This window comes from Molossus molossus, unplaced genomic scaffold (genome assembly GCF_014108415.1).
Source record: "Molossus molossus isolate mMolMol1 unplaced genomic scaffold, mMolMol1.p scaffold_m16_p_8, whole genome shotgun sequence".
Classification (NCBI taxonomy): Eukaryota; Metazoa; Chordata; class Mammalia; order Chiroptera; family Molossidae; genus Molossus; species Molossus molossus.
Window position 1 is genome coordinate 67,257,867 of NW_023425402.1, and position 16,580 is coordinate 67,274,446.

Consider the following 16,580-nt stretch of genomic DNA (forward strand, 5'->3'; position numbering starts at 1 on the left):
GAGTTAAATAATGCAGGTGAAGTTTCTATCAATTTAAGTGTGCAATAAATAGTAGCTTTAAAAAAATCTGTATTATTCAAATCTTGATTATAGGGCACAGCTCTTGGCATGCATACATTTGTATCACAATAAACAGATGCTGAGTTAAAAATTCAGGCTGAAGATGATGAAGTCCCTAATCTGTGTCTGTCAGCAGCAACCCTTTCAACTGGTGTCTATTTTACTTTCACTACCCAAAAGGGTATCCTCTGATACTCCAAGTTGTTGGGTTTTGTTTGTTTCTTTAGAGAAATAGCAAAAATAAAATAATCCAAGGAAGTAATTATAAGATGCCTCTATAGAATGGGGAAAAGGAAGTGTAGCAGGTTGGGGTGTATATGGTGTATTTTCCATTTCTTGCCCACTAGGTGGTAGAACAGAGCCCCTATTCTGACAAGAGTTCTTTCTCACGGGTTTGAGTCTCTCTTACAACGCTCACGCAAGACTTTGCACGAGTAAGAAATCCAATAAATTAAATGTTTTCAAACCTTTCGCTTGGAAAGCAGGGCTGAAACGACAAGGGTGGAGAAGGTTTGAAAGAGCAGATGAAAAGCGCGGAAATACAAGGACTAGCGGAGCTAAACTACATTTCCCAGAAAGCCACGGGCTGGGCCTACAACACCCATCATGCATGTGTCCCTCCCTACTCTTGTGACCGGTTGGTGCTTCCAGGTTTCTAAGGAGCACAGAGAAAGACGCGGAGTCTCCTCAGGTGCTGCAGCGGCGGCTCTTAACCCGCTAAAGTAGCCTAAGCCGAGGCTATTCCGGCCTTCACTCTTGAGGGCAAAAAGACGCTAACCACAGTCCGGTAGGACCCATGAGCCACGTGACGGCCCGAGTCATGTGACTCCCGAGCTTGGCGGCTTAACTCTGTTACCCTGACAACTAACTGCTGGGCCCGCAGCCGACCTTGCGGCGAAGTGCGGAATTCGGAGGCCAAGGTAGGTGAAGCATGGACACATGCTTCCCACCCGGTTCAGCATGGCCAAGAGTGTCCCCAGAGCTTTAGTTTCGGGTCAGTCCACCTCCGCCCGGACTCCAGCTGCAAGTGCGCCTTTGTCCTCCTGCCAACTCCGGAGCCCGCGCTTCCGGGAGCGGACCGGCTGTGTGAGCACCCTTTGGGTGGGGTCCGCGGGCCAAGACCTTAACCGTACACACCTTGAACTGATGAGAGTGCGAATGAGGGTGAGAGGCGCTATTCTGCAGGCTGGGCAGTGTTGTCGGCCCCGCGTACCCCGCCCTCCCCGCCTCTGAGAACGGAAGCTGGGATGTGCGGCGACCTGGAGGCGCGCTCTCGAGGGGTGCAGGGGACAGCTTTGCGTTGCACGTCGCTATTGCATCGTTTTTTGCTGACTGCCTTGCGCCGAAGAAGCTTAATTGATTCTAATTGGTATACTACATTAATTTTACTTTAGGTGGATTTTGAGTCTCAGTAAGTTCCATTTGACTCCATTTGTCTGTCTTTGGAAACATCTCCATGTCTGGAAAGCCAGTTTTGCAAAGCTATGAATATGGATTGATAGATAACTAGCTGAATCATAAGACACCACAAATTGCCCTGTGCTTTGCAAAAAAAAAGAAACAGTCTTTTAGATTTGCCAATTTTTAAATTTTAAAAAGGTTCCTTAAGAGGACGTGGTTTGTTTAAGGGATGTTGAATTTTAACACACGCACACACACACACACACACACACACGTGTAGAGTTAGGAAATATTGTGGAGGCCACCCTTTAACACTAAATTGGATATTAACAATAAAAATGTGTTTCTGGACCCTAAGTACAAGGCGACCTGTGAAAGCTGCTTTTCCAAGTCAGTTTTATGAATGAATTGGGAATCTCTTGTCCAGCTTACTGGTCCCCAAGTGTGTATATGTACTAAATCATAAGAAATGTTGAGTTTTAAGTATGATTGTTTTCATAATGTGCTATAGATTTCCTCAAAAGATGTTTATTGTTTCTTGTTGTTTAGTGTGACCAGTGTTGTAAATACTTTGGAATGTTTCCTTTGGGAAGTGAAAATTATTGATCATGGCTGGCTATTCCAAAGAAGAACTGGATAAAGAGTTTGAAGAGTTCATGAAAGAGGTAAGTTTATATTTATAAAAGCTGTATTGTAAATTTGTCTCAAGAAATTTGTCCTTCAATTTTCTCTTTCACCTCTAAGATACAGCCCATCATCAAGGTTCTTCAATTCTGTCTCCAGAATATACCTATCATCCGTCTAGTTCCCTTCCTTTTCACTGCCGCCATCCTAGTCCAGGACACCATCAGCTCAGCTGGGCTACTGTAGCACCTTCACCACTCTGCAGCCTGCATGATCTATTACATACATCAGACTCTGTTGGCCTCCTGTCATATAGAATAAAAGTCCAAACTCTTTCTCACGGTTTACAAAGCCCTGGACGATTTCTCTCATGCCTTCCTCACTGACTTTATACCACTCTTGCTCATTATCCACTTATGTTACATTGGCCCTTCTTTCCCCCAGACATGCCAAGTTTAATTCACATTAGGGGCTTTACACCAGCCGTTCCCTCTGCCAGTAATGCTGTTTGCCTATTCTTCACCTGGCTAGTGAAAATCACCTTAAATATCACTACCTCAGAGAGGGATTTTATCTGTTCAGTAAAAAAGTAACCAGTAGGTCACACCAAGTCACTTCTTAGTATACCATGTATTTAATTTTCTGTGTAACACTTAGCACGATTCATTTTTTACTTGTATAGATCTATTTTCTGCCTTCCATTATAAGAATGTTTAGTCTGTGACATGATGGTTATATGTTCATTGGTATATGTACAAATTAAGGGTTACACCACGTCCTATGTTTTATATGCATGAAGAGGCCTTGTAGAACATTCAGAAGAGTCACATTTTAAACTATTATACTAATGTTCTTGTTCATAAAGGGACTTTGATATATGATGTAGTAGAAAGAACATTACTTTCATTGTCTAACAGGAACAATAATGCCTACTTTGTAGAATTGTTGTAAGGATTTAAAATATCATCTATCAGTTTCTAGGATATAGTAGATACTCAGTATATGAGTCTCACTTGCCATTTAGAAAAATGGTGTGTTTTTTTGTTTGTTTTTTATCAAATATGGGCACATTTTTAAAATTAAATTTATGGGAATTATTTTCATTGTAAAAGATAAAAAGCAGTACAAGTCAATTTTTTTCCTTCAATCCCTCATCATCCCTGCAACACTCTCCCTCTCCTTCCATTTTTCTCCCTCCTCCCCTCCCTCCCTTTCTATCATATTCAGCCTCAACTCAGATAAGCTCTTATGTTGCCCAGCTGGTGTGGCTTAGTGGGTTGAGCATCCTTACATGGACTGAGAGGTCCTGGTTTGATTCTTTCTTAGTCAGAGCACATGCCCAGGTTTCAGGCTCGATCCCCAGTAGGGGGCATGCAAAAAAACAAAAAAAACAAAATCCATTAAAAAACCAAAAAACTCTTATGTCATGTTAGAGATATGGATAAGATAGTGTCTCATTTTTAATAATGAAAAAACACGATTTTAAAGTCATGCAAAAATAATTTTGATAAATTATGATTCAAACAGTTTATTCAGAGATATATGGTTTATATATCTTTGTTTTTAAGATTGGTGGTACCAGCGTTTTTATATACAACTTTATTAAGCTATCACATACCAAACTATTCACCCATTTAAAGTGTGTAATTCAGTGGTTTTTAATATATTCAGAGAGTTATGCAATCATCACCATTATCACTTTTAGAATATTTTACTACTCCCATAAGAAACCCTGTACCCATTAGTATTTACCCCCTTTCCCAGCCTTAGGCACCATTAATCTACTTTCTGTCTCTGAAGATAGGCCTATTATGAACAGTTCATAGAAATGCAGTCATACAGTTATGTGGTCTTTTGTATCTGGCTTCTTCCACTTAATGTTTTCACGTTTCATTCATGTTGTAGTATGTATCAATATTTCATTCCTTTTTATAGCAGAATAATATTTCATTGTATGGATTTACCACATTTTTTACCCACTTTTCAGTTGATAGACATTTGAGTTCTTTCCACTTTTTGGCAATTATGAATAATTCTGGTATGAACAATTATGCACATGTTTTTTGTGTGGATGTATGTTTTCATTTCTCTTGTGTATATACCTAGTAGTGGAAATGCTGGGTCATATGTTAACTCTGTTTCAGCTTTTGAGGAACCGCCAGGCTGTTTTCTAAGTGGCTGTGCCATTTTATATTCCCACCAGCAGTGTATTAGTGTATAGGGTTCCGATTTCCTCATATCCTTGCCAGTACTTGTATTGTCCAGGGACCAGCTTTTTTCTTTTGTTTTGTTTTTAATGATAGTAATCTGGAAAGCAGTGTGCAGTATTGTCAAAAGTGGGAATACCTACTATATATTAGACAGTGGGGTGGGTATTTTTTTTCTGATTTTTTTTCCACAATTCTGCATGGTCAGTGCTACTATGATTATTTTTAACAGATGAATAAAGTAAAAAGGGGTAATTTTCCCTAAGCAACAAAGCTAGCACATTTTGAAGTTGAAATTTCAACACAGTCCTGTCAGGCCCCTAAAAGCTAAACTCCCTTCACACTCTTATATGGCCATGGGGATTATAAGGAGTAGACTGAGTCTGAGGCAGATTGTCAGGATTTGGTAAACAGTGAGATGTAGGGAGAAGAGAGAAATGGAACATTTCAAAGTGATAGTAAAGTTTAGAGACTGAGTGGAAGGTGATGCAACTTAAATTCAGGTAGGCTAAAGAATATATTTTCTTCTCCCTTCTTCCTGCCTGGTTGTCATGGAAGATAGTGAGTTCTTTTTAAACGTTTTTAAATTGATGGTCTTAAAAATCATTGAGCGAGAGTTGCTTGACTGGTAGGTGGAAATGTGTGTTGTCATCTTGGAATTTTAAAAGGTCATTCTGGTAGCAATGTCCTAGTTGGGAGACGACAGTGTAGTGGAAACTGGACAGCTTTCAGTCATAGAGATCTCAGTTTGAATCCCAGCTCTGTAACACTAACAGTAGCAATTTGGGCAAGTTGTTTAACCTCTTTGAGCTGTTTCCCTGTCTGTAAATCTCTCCTAGATTACTTCAGGATTGAGATAACTTGAGAATAGATCCCGACAGAGCAGGTATGGGATAAATGTTGGTTGCTTCTCCAGGAAGAGTGTAGAATGAGGATAAAAAAGACCAAGAGCAGAGTCCTGGGGAAGCCTAGTGTGAAAGAAGTGGGAAAAATTGCCAAGAACTATTAAAATAGACGGGTGGGGAATGTCATTAAGGTTTTCCCACCAAACCATCAAGTTTTCCACCGAACTTGGAGGAAGTGATGCTGTGAAGTCAAAGGTAGAGAATTTCGAGAAGTTTAAGAGTTGGTCACCAGTATCAAGTTCCACCATGTGATCAGGGAAGATGACTGATGGTGGTCCTTTATTAGTGGTGTCTAGGGGGCCTTTGGTACCTGAAGGATACCTGTTTTGGATGAGATACAGATTGTAAAGGATTGTTTTGTTTTGTTTTGTTTTGGGTTTTGTTTTATTTTTTAAAGTTGAGTAGACTTAAGTGTTCATTCTTCTAGTCCACAACTGTGCTAAATCCTGGGGTTGCAGTGATGAGCAGGTTTATAATCTGAGGGAAGGTGGAGAGGAGAGAGAGGGGATTGGACATACAGACATAAAATGGGTTAATCAAGGAAGTAAGAACCAGGAGAGGTGGGAAGTGACCCCTCTGCAGGTTCTTCGTGAAGTGGAAGAAATAATTCCTCTTCAGAGAAAGGAAAGCAATCTTTTAACAGGTGAGTTTAGTGTTGGAATGAGGGGTAGGAGGGTGGTTTTTTATTGAAGTTCTTTTATTTTCTCATTGAAGAGAGAGACCAAGTTATTGGTTAAGAGTGAGGGGACTAGATTGGGGTTAGAGTGGGGAATTTAGGATTGTACTAAAATTTGGACCTGAAGAATTGAAAAGGACAAATACATATTTATTAAAGTTTATTAATTATTGTGACGAAATGCTTATTTCTCTGGTAAACACCTCAAACTCAATTCCCCTTGGTCTTAGGATTCTGTGTTCTTCTAAAGTGCTGCTAGGTAATTTTGCTCAATCGTTGTTTATTCTTAGATCCTCGAGGATGTCTGGAACAGAATTGTGGGTTTTTTTCTTTTTTCCTTATTAAGTTTTTAAAAAATTTTTTTTCTATATTGATTTTTAAAGAGAGGAAGAGAGATAGAAACATTGAGAGAGAACATCAAGTGGCCACCTCCTGCATGGCCCCTACTGGGGATCAAGCCAGCGACCTCTTGGTGCATGGGTCTACGCTCAACCACTGAGCCACACTGGCCGGGCCTGATTAAGTTTCTTTATCAATTTTTTTTATTTCTTTGTTGTTATTGTTCTCCCTGGTTAGTTTACTTGTTTAATTCTGTGTATGAAATTGATATTCAGAGATATGTGCTTGATGTTTTAAGTTATTTTGATCACATATGTTTAGAAATAAGAATTCATACATTATTGCTGAGTCTATTGCTTATGGATGTGATAGCTAAACTGTGAGAGAATGAAGAAACGATTTTAGTAATGAATCTGGAATTCTCGTATTTAAAATTTAGTATCTTATATCTGATTCAGCTTTCAGATGATTCTTTTGAAAATTCAAACAAAACACCTAGACAACCTAGAAGAGATGTGAAAAAGAAAGATATACTGCCTTGGTGGATAACAGAAGATGACTTTGAAGATGGTGGTAAATATTGCTGATTTTTTATTTCAAATTATTTGAACACAAGGGGTCAGTCAAGCCTTTTAATTCTGGATTTTGTAACTGTACTATAAATATATAAAGAAAATAATACAACTAATGAGCATTTTAGAGGTTTGAATTGATTTTCATATGCACTTTATATATAGTACATAACTGAGAATCTATGTTTCTGCATTGTTAGGTTATTTTACATTGAGAAATTTATATTTGCTTAAATTAAAATGAATTATTTAGGTGTATTTATATATTATGTTTAATGGTTAATTGATTTAAGGTGATTTAATAAAATACTCTGATAACATACTAAGATCATTGCATGGAGAAGATTTTAACAGATCTATAGATTTTTGGTATCACAATCTTAACAGAAGTAACAGAAATAATTTATTGCCTTAATTGTAGAGAATTCATAACTGATGCTGTCTGGTACATGTGTATACCTTTCTCAGAACTATTCCTCATCACATTGTTAACAAATGGAAAATTACTCTCTGGAGTATTTTCTTCAGTGTACTATGTATGATAACCTCTATGTCTGTAAGGAACCCCAGACTACTATGAAATACCTGTTCACACTGTTTGCAGGTCATTAAGCACCATTTATAAACTGATAAGATTTGATATCTCTTCTCTAGGAGAAAAATTTACCCATGACTTTTTTTTTCCATAAAATTGAGCCTGAATTCCTTAATGTGACGGTTAAGGCTCTGCATAACCTGACTAGACCCCTCCTTTCCAGCCTCACGTGCTCCAGCCGCACTCGGTTGTTCCTTCTCTGCTGGAAGCACCACTGACCCCGGGCCTGTGTGCGTTAGTTCCTGCTTTCTTGCCACTAGCGAGCCTTTCCGCTCATCCTTGTCCAGGAAAGTTTGGTATTACCGCTTCTGCAATCCTCCCCCAACTCTTCTAGCTCCCTTATCAACACAATTATTTTATTTTTTGTTTCGGCATCAAAACACCACAATACCTTTACCCATTGTGTTGATAGTTGTAACCTGGAGGGCTGCTCCTGAGGTTGGCAGCTTTGTGAGAGCAGAAAACACTTCTTTTTATCCCCTGACCTTCACTAGTAAATAATGAATGTGTTTAACAAATGTAAGAGTGATTTTGATAGTCCCTTCTCTGTTCTTCTTAATAGTGTACAATAAGGAATTGCCTTCCTGAAAAATTTAGTGCATATTTTTTGTAAACCTCAAACTATGCAACAGTGCTCAAGTCTGCATGTGAAGAAGTTTTTTTTAGAATCTTTCCTCTTGTTGGTGCATGAAAAGGATTTTATATGATGAAGTACTATTGGAATTATTGACAAAGATTTGAGACTTAATTTGCATTAAAGTCTCTTTTCCAGAAAATAATCAGAGATGGAATGATGGTGTGTAAATTCACCCCAATGGGAAAGAATAGGTCCTAGACCAACACTTGAATGTAATCTGACCAAAGGTATTAGTAAATTCTTTTTAATCCTCACTTGAGAATATTTTTCCATTGATTTCTTTTTCTTTTTTCTTTTTTTTTTTTTTTTTTTTGTAGTTAGAGTAGAAGGGAAAGAAGGAGGGAAGGAGGGAGAAACACCAATGTGAGAGAGACACATCCATTGGTTGCCTCCCACGCAACCCCAGCTGGGGCTGAGGATCGAACCTGCAACCCAGGTATGTACTTTTGACAGGGAATCCAACCCAGGACCCTTCGTTCAGAGGGCAACGCTCGCTAACCACTGAGCAAAATCGGCTAGGGCCGTGTTAATAATTTTTAAAATAATTTATCAACCAGAAGTGGATTTGATTAGTAAAGGATGCAAGGAAGTATACTTAAGAAACAAACTTCGACAGTGTCCCTTTACACACAAGGGAGAGGGTGTCTCCACCCAAGAGCGTAATCTGGTCCCTCATTCAGTCATAGACTTATTGAGTTTATGTTATGTTCTGAGTACTAGGTAATTCTTAGTACTAGGTGATTCCTGCCTTGCAGAGTGTAGAAGCTTCTGAGGGAGACCTGAACACCTCTTGAGGAGAGGAGTGCATTACCCATCTTAGACAGATGCCATTAAATGCCACCATTGAGCAACTCCAGCCTTACAATTTTGCTTTCTCTTTCAGTTACCATAAGGATAAAATGTTCTGCCTAGAGCGTAAAACTATCTAATCCTCCTGCTGGGTGTACTCTTCATCACAGATAACTCAGTCAGATCTTGGTTTTGGTTATAGCAGCCTCTTATGAGCATCACATCCCTGCGTCCAGCTTGGAGGCAGGGTGAGAGACCCAGACAGACACCACCGCAGCACCCCACAGCGTGTACTTGTTCTTCTGAAGTGTCTATAGATTGTCTCTTGATTTTCTGCAGCTGTGATAGTTATTTGAGCTATAAAACCATTATTCACACAAAGCCATAAAATAAGTAGATTCTGAACCCTTTCCAAGAGGACAATGCTTAGGAAATTGTAGTTAGAATTTGTGATTTCTTAATAAGGCTTCCTTCTTAGCAGAAGTGGTATTTTTCTAATCTTAATATTTCTATCACATAATATAATTTTTCACTTTATATATCAGTTTTTTATAATAAATATATACTACTAGAATAAAGAAATTTTGATATTACATAACTTTTTCAGTGTTTTCTAATGCTTTTGGAATAAAGAGAAAATCTTACCCCTGGCCTGTGAGGATGAGCAGGTCTAAGCATCAGTTCCTGCTTTGGGCTTATTTCTACCCATACTTACCCTCACTTTTCAGACCCACCTTCCTTGGCTCTTTTTCATCCTCAGATGTGGCAGTTCCCTCCCATTGTTGACCCTTTGTACCTCTTCTTCCCTCTGCTTGGAATTGTCTCCCTTTTCCATGTCAGCTAGTTATTTACTACTGTTCCTTCACATAGCAGAAGATATTCTTTAAAATGGCATGGTATACTATATAAAGTACTGTGCTTCAAAATAACTTTTTAAAATCATTTCTCTTTTCACCCTCATTATACAAAATTTTGAAATATTTTTACAATATGCTGCAAACAAATAGAATTATAGTTTTACTTGTATGAGTTTTAGGTCTGATGAATTTTTTTTAAGTTTTTTTTTTCTTTATTGATTTTAGAGAGGAAGGGAGAGGGAAAGAGAGAGAGAGAAATGTTGAGCAGAGAGAATATTGATTGGCTACCTACTGCATGCCCCCCCATTGGGAATTTGGCCCACAACCTGGGCATGTGCCCTGACCAGGAATCGAACCGGCAACCTCTTGGTACATGGGTCAGTGCTCAACTACTGAGCCACACACCGGCTGGGCAGGTCTGATGAATTTTTATTTAGTCTGGTATTCTTTTTTTTTTTTTTATCCTCACCCGAGGACATTTTTCCATTTTTTGTTCAGACAGAGTGGAAGGGAGAGAGAGAGAAACATCGACGTGAAAGGGACACATCGAGTGGCTGCCACCCACATGACCAACCAGGGCCAGGGACAAACTGCAACCGAAGTATGTGTCCTTAAGCGGGAACTGAACCCAGGTCTCTCTGGACCATAGGCCGACGCTCTAACCGCTGAGCAAAACCGGGCAGGGCTGGTGAATTTTTATTTAATAGACTAGATTTATTTTATAGCTACTGTCCATACAATTAGCATCATGGTGTTGGCATGGTTTTCAAAACAAAGTCCTAAATATAAATATCCAACAATATTAAATCCCATCCCTAGGACTGCTTGGAACAAATGTAAGCTATCTGAAAACAAAGAAGACTTCTCAGCCTATTATGGACATAGAAGAGGAGTCTGCTGAAAGGATTCAATTTCTTAAGAGCAGTGGAACCTCTATCTTAAGCGTTGACAGCTTAGAAACAAATGGTAAGAAATGCGAGAGCTATGAGTGGACAGGTTAATTACCAGGCTTATAATCAGAATTTTTACAAAACTTAACTCACAACTATCTTGTAACCTCCTTTATGAATCACTTAGATTTAATATCTTCCTAGAACAGCGGTTCTCATGCTGTGGTTCATGATCCCTTTGGTGGTCGAACAACCCTTTCACAGGGGTTGCCTAAGACATAACAATAGCAAAATTACAGTTATGAAGTAGCAATGAAAATAATTTTATGGTTGGGGGTCACCACAACATGAACTGTATTAAAGGGTTGTGGCGTTAGGAAGGTTGAGAACCACTACAGGTTAAATACTATGCTTACAATCAAGAGTTTTTACAGAACTTAACTCACAACTATCCTATAACCTCCTTTACGAAGTACTTAGATTTAATATCTTGCTAGAAGGTTTACAGTTACACTTTTAGAGAAGCCTTATAACTTTGCATATTGGTTATGAATATAAATCTGTATCGGTGGGTGAAAGATCAAGTAAAGTATGTTTTATATTTTTAAAAATTTTACTATATGATGTTAATAAATGCATCATTAAAATTAATTTTATCAAAATTTTGAATGTTAATAAAATGCATTTTGTTTTCCATTTAGAGATAGTAGTTTCTGAGCTCAATCATAGTGTTCTCGGATTGGGATTGGACACATTAGAAGAACAAGAGGAAAAAGAGCAATTTTTTGCCAGACTTGAGAAAGGCTTAACATCTTCCATCGATTATTCAAGATTAAATAAAGAATTGGATTCTAATGATTCCACACATTTTAAAGCTTTACATAGGTAATGTAAATATATTATAAACTAATGATTAAGTGATTTTTGTGTTTTTCTGTATTTTTGGAAGGCTGGTACCTACATGGACTAAAATAGGTAAATCTTATAACAGGCAAAAGTAGAATTTTATTTTTAACTCTATTCTTTGTTCATTATGTTGGTCAGAGTTTTTCTTTTATATGAATAGAATGCATTGATTTGTATTCGAAAGCTCACTCTGCCTCTATTTATCTGAAATTTCATGCCTGAGATATTGTTGAGACTAACGGCACATTGCGAGAAAGACCTTACTATACATCAAGTTATTTTCCACAGATAAGGTAACTAAGAGAGTCCAGGTAGCTGTCATACACTCTTTGTGTATATTTGACCCTAATGATTTTCTGAAAACCTCATTTATTCTGGAAATCCTACTAGTCAGCTGAGCTGCTCCTCTGTAAGTACGGTAGATTTTTAACATTTTCAAGAACTTTGTGAAACCTGATATCTTTAATTTTCTCAATTTTACATATGATTTAATTTTTTAAATTTTAAGAGAAAGTCAGATTATAATTTAAGATTTTGAAGAACAGCAAACTATAATTATATTAAGGGCCTGGAGAATCATAACCTCTGGTTATTAGAGTACCTGTTCTCCTCATGACACTTAGTTTCTTATAGATGGTGGACAAAACAATGACTGTCATGAACTGTGTAGGTGCTGAGATTTTTACCCTACTTGGAAGTTAACAAGTTAGCCTGCCAGTTTTATGGACACTGACAGTAGACACAAGATTCCTCAATCCAAAACAAAGGACTTTATTTCTCACAGCAAAAGTGGTTCAGTACTTTGAGTGTCAAGTTTATTTGCCTCAGTTCCCTATGTCCCACAAGGCCTGTGGGGGCAACACAAAGCGTCCGTGGTGGCTGTCTGCACAGGTGGTAGGTTGCTCTACAGGAGAGGATCAGTCACAGCCCAGAGAATCTACTGCTTTATAGTAGAGTAGAAACAAGCCTTCTTTTGGGGCAGAACATTGCTTCCTCTCTCAAGGATGCTCACTGCAAACACAGACCTGAGAAATGACCTAGGAAAGGGGGCTGGGGGGTCCATACCTTGCATTCTTGGCATGCCCAGCAAGAGCATGCAGACCCATGGCGATTGCCTTTCCCTGGTGACAACATGGACTGAGCAAGTATAGGTTTTTAGTTACAAGTTTTTGCCCCTTTGCTATATTTCTTAACTTTTTTCTGATTTCTTAACAATATTCTTAACCACTGATATTTTTGCTCCAAAACATACTAGTCAGAGTATAGCATATGCAATATTTTTTTCTGCCATTAGTATTAGTATTATTAATATAGTTTTATAATTTTTTGGACCTTCTGATCATACTAAAGACAGATTGATGGACTGAAAAAGGTAGAACTTATTCCTGGACGTGAAAGAAAGCAGTATCTGAATGAATATATCCAGTAGAATTCAAACTTGCTCAAGCTTCTCTGTTGCCTTGCTGAGATTTTCTTGGTTTAAGCCTCCTATTCAGCTCCCATTTCAGGATTAAATTGCTTGTTAGCATGTAAATGATGACCCTGGCATTTTTTTCTGGCCTCCTTTAGACTTCACTGGTTCTCATAGCTTGTGGTCAATTCCTAGTCTTTAGTGTTAGAAGCATATCTGGATCCTGAGACATATAAATGCACACATTTATGTATAAAGTTTAAAAATACGGCATTTTTTCCTTTGTATTTTGTCAGCTACAATTAAGCTTTAAAGAACTTTTATTTTAAAAATGATTTTCTTATTGCTCCCAAACTTTTTGCTTTTGATAGAATAAGAGTACTTGAAGTTAAATACATAATGTTAAGAGATTTTTTTAAATAGATACAAAGGATTGCATGTACTTTTAACATGTAATACTAAATTACGTAAATATTTTTGCAGTAATCAAGCTAATATAGAACTAACTGAAGATAAACATGAGAATGAATCGAAACATGAAGAACTGGCAGGTAATTTCATTGGTTTTAAATTTTTGGTTTAAAAATACTGTTTTTTCAAACAATATTTGAAAAGATAATATAGCTTTTAATAAAATTGATAAGAAAAAATAATTAAAAGGAAAGTCATATTGTATTGGACAGAGCTGTGAACAGGTAGAATGAACTGCCTATGTTGTAATCTGAGCTACCAACAGGTTGTTAAAAGTGCAGTGCTGCCCTGGCTGGTTTGGTTCAGTGGTCAGCCCATGGCCCAGAGAGTCACGGGTTTAATATGTCAATGTCATATACCTTGGTTGCAGGTTCAATCCCTGGTCCCTGTCAGGGTCGTGCAGGAGGCAACTAATTGATGTGTCTCTCTCTACCTCTCTCTCCCACCCTCCTGCTCTATCTAAAAAAATTCAATGGAAAAATATCCTCAGGTGAGAATTTAAAAAACAAACGAAACTGCCCTGCTCCCTTGTTTGTTGGGAGTGGACAGTGGACCAGTTGGGAAGACAGACAAAAGAAGTTCTGTGCTAGGACCAGGGAAATCTGTGGAGCCAAGACAAATACCTTTAAAGCTTGGTGGGAGTGGCATTATAGTTTGCCATTTTTTGACTTTTTTTTTTTTTAATCCTCAACTGAGGACACTTTTATATTTGTCTTCAGATAGAACGAGAGGGAGAGAGAGAGAGAGAGAGAAAAACATTGATATGAGAGAGACACATGGAGTGGTTGCCACCCATAGGACCCTATCTGGGGCCGGGGACAAACTGGAACCGAGGTACGTACTCTTAGTGGAAACCGAACACGGGTCTCTCTGGACCGTGGGCCGACGATTGAACTGCTGAGCCAAACCGGCCAGGGCTCCATCTTTTGACTTTTAATGTATCTGTGTTTTTATATTTAAAATGATTTTCTTGTAGATAGCATATAGCAGGGTTTTGCTTTTTTATCCAATCTGACAATCTCTGACTTTTTTAAAAAATATTTTTTGATTTTTTTTAGAGAGAGATGAAGGGAGAGAAAGATAGAAACATCGATGTGAGAGAGAAACAGATCCACTGCCTCCTGCACACCTCCTACTGGGGATCAAGCCTGCAACCCAGGCATGTGCCCTGACCAGGAATCGAACTGGGACCTCTCAGTCCATGGGACAACGGTCAATCCACTGAGCCACATCAACCAGGCACCTCTGACTTTTAATTCATGTGTTTTCTACACTTTATAAAAATATATTTATTGGAATGGTTATTTACTGTTTTGACATTTGTTTTTGTATCTTTCCATATTTGGGGTTTTTTTGTTTTGTTTTGGTGGGTTTTTTTGTCCTGCATTCTGTTGGATTGAGTTTTTATAGCATTATCCCGCATTATCCCTTCTTTTGGCTTGTTACACCTCTTTGCTGTTTTTGTTTTTTTTTCTTTGTTGCCCTACGATTCACAATATGCATCTTTTTCTTATTAGAGTTTACTTTCAAATAATACACCATTGCTAACAGTTCTATAGCTGAAAGTAGTAGAACTAAATGAACCCAAGCCTTCTGGCTCCTGATCATGCTCTTAAGCACTGTGTTACACTACCTGCACATACTACCTGTTTGCAGTCACACAAACACTACATCCCCTTCCACTGATTTCAGTAGTTCCCAAATCCCAAGTAGTTAGCTGAATTCATTGTCATGCCCTCCCATGTCTCCTCCTTCATTGTACATTATCTCCTTTTAAGCAAGTCTAATCTCTTAGGTTACTTAAAAGTCAGTGATTCCCACCTAGAATATTAGAATCTTAATCATTTTTTATATTGGTCCTAGAACCTAGAACAGTGTCTAATACAAAGTAATTTCTTAATAACTGTTTGTGAATGTAATTGTGTCTGATATTTAGAAAATCCCAGTGTTCTTTCTCATATTTCTCAACCTTCTAATATAGATGTTAACCAACGCTCTTCCAACCTCAAATTCCTTATGAACTAAAGTGGAAATGTTTCTGTAGGCAGATCTCACTGGGAGCATCTCTATTTAACTTCCAGCCTTCTCAGCTTTATTCCCAAACTTCTATTAATAACTACACTTAAGTTGTCCCTCCATTCTAGGAGAAGACTGAAAAACAACCTTTCCAGAAACAGACTGTAGTAACTCATGCAGCCTTTCTCCCATTGGGCCATCCTGTTTCTCAATGTGATGTAACTTTTGAAATACAAGTAAGACTGCATTTCTTTCTAGAATGATTGATTCTACCCTGAAAAGGTTGTTCCCCTTTACAACCGGCAGATCTCAGTCAGTCCTTCATAAGGGCTATAAACAAGTTACAAATTGTTGAATAGATCCTGGCCAAATCATCCCTGCCCTGTCTTCCCCATAAATAGTCTGATGGCATCATGTTAACATGGACACACCTTTTCCATCTGCTGCAAAGCCATTGAGATATAATTTGGGCCTTTAGCTGAGAAGTGCCCAGGATTGGGAAACAGTGAAGGTCATATAGAGCCTAAGGGGGGAAGTACAGTCGGCCCTTGTTTATCACGGTTCATCAGTTCCAGACTCTACCACAATAAATGAATATCCACGAAGTAGGATTCTTTATTTATACAGTCATCCCTCGCCACTTCGCGCTTTGACTTTTGCCACTTCACTCTATTTCGTTTCTTTCAAATACTATACTACGAAAAAAACACAATAGAGTGAAGCCACGAAAGTCGAAGTATGAAGTGGTAAGGGACATCTGTATCAGAGATAGACCTCTCATGACTACCATTTAAGGCTTATAGTAGAGATACCTACAGAGACTAAAATAATCGACTTAAAAAATAAGCAAAATCTGTCATTTTATGAGTCAATATTTTACAAAAGTGCTGCCTCGCATAAGTAAGCAATTTGAGATTTTTGTCTTTAAAAAAACAAATATTTTTAAAATTATTATTATTTTTTTTTTATCCTCACCGGAGGACATTTTTCCATTTTTTGTTCAGGTAGAGTGGGAGGGAGAGTGAGGAACAGAGAGAGAGAGAGAGAAACATCGATGTGAAAGGGACACATCGAGTGGCTGCCACCCGCACAACCGACCAGGGCCGGGGACAAACTGCAACCGAGGTACGTGCCCTTAGCGGGAACCGAACCCGGGTCTCTCAGGACCGCAGGCCGATGCTCTAACCGCTGAGCCAAACCGGCCAGGGCTAAAATTATTTTTAT

General features: G+C 38.3%; 1 protein-coding gene across 1 annotated transcript in view; it reads left to right on the forward strand.

The window, feature by feature from the left end:
• The first annotated feature begins 887 nt into the window (after positions 1-887).
• The window catches only part of CEP162 (centrosomal protein 162), an 83,078-nt gene continuing 67,385 nt past the window's right edge, over positions 888-16,580 (forward strand). Inside the window, exons 1-6 of the mRNA XM_036249163.1 lie at positions 888-980; positions 2,011-2,126; positions 6,671-6,785; positions 10,482-10,628; positions 11,254-11,437; positions 13,353-13,420. Of these exons, the coding sequence (XP_036105056.1) occupies positions 2,070-2,126; positions 6,671-6,785; positions 10,482-10,628; positions 11,254-11,437; positions 13,353-13,420 (571 nt within the window). The 5' untranslated portion in view covers positions 888-980; positions 2,011-2,069. The remainder of the gene's footprint in view (positions 981-2,010; positions 2,127-6,670; positions 6,786-10,481; positions 10,629-11,253; positions 11,438-13,352; positions 13,421-16,580) is intronic.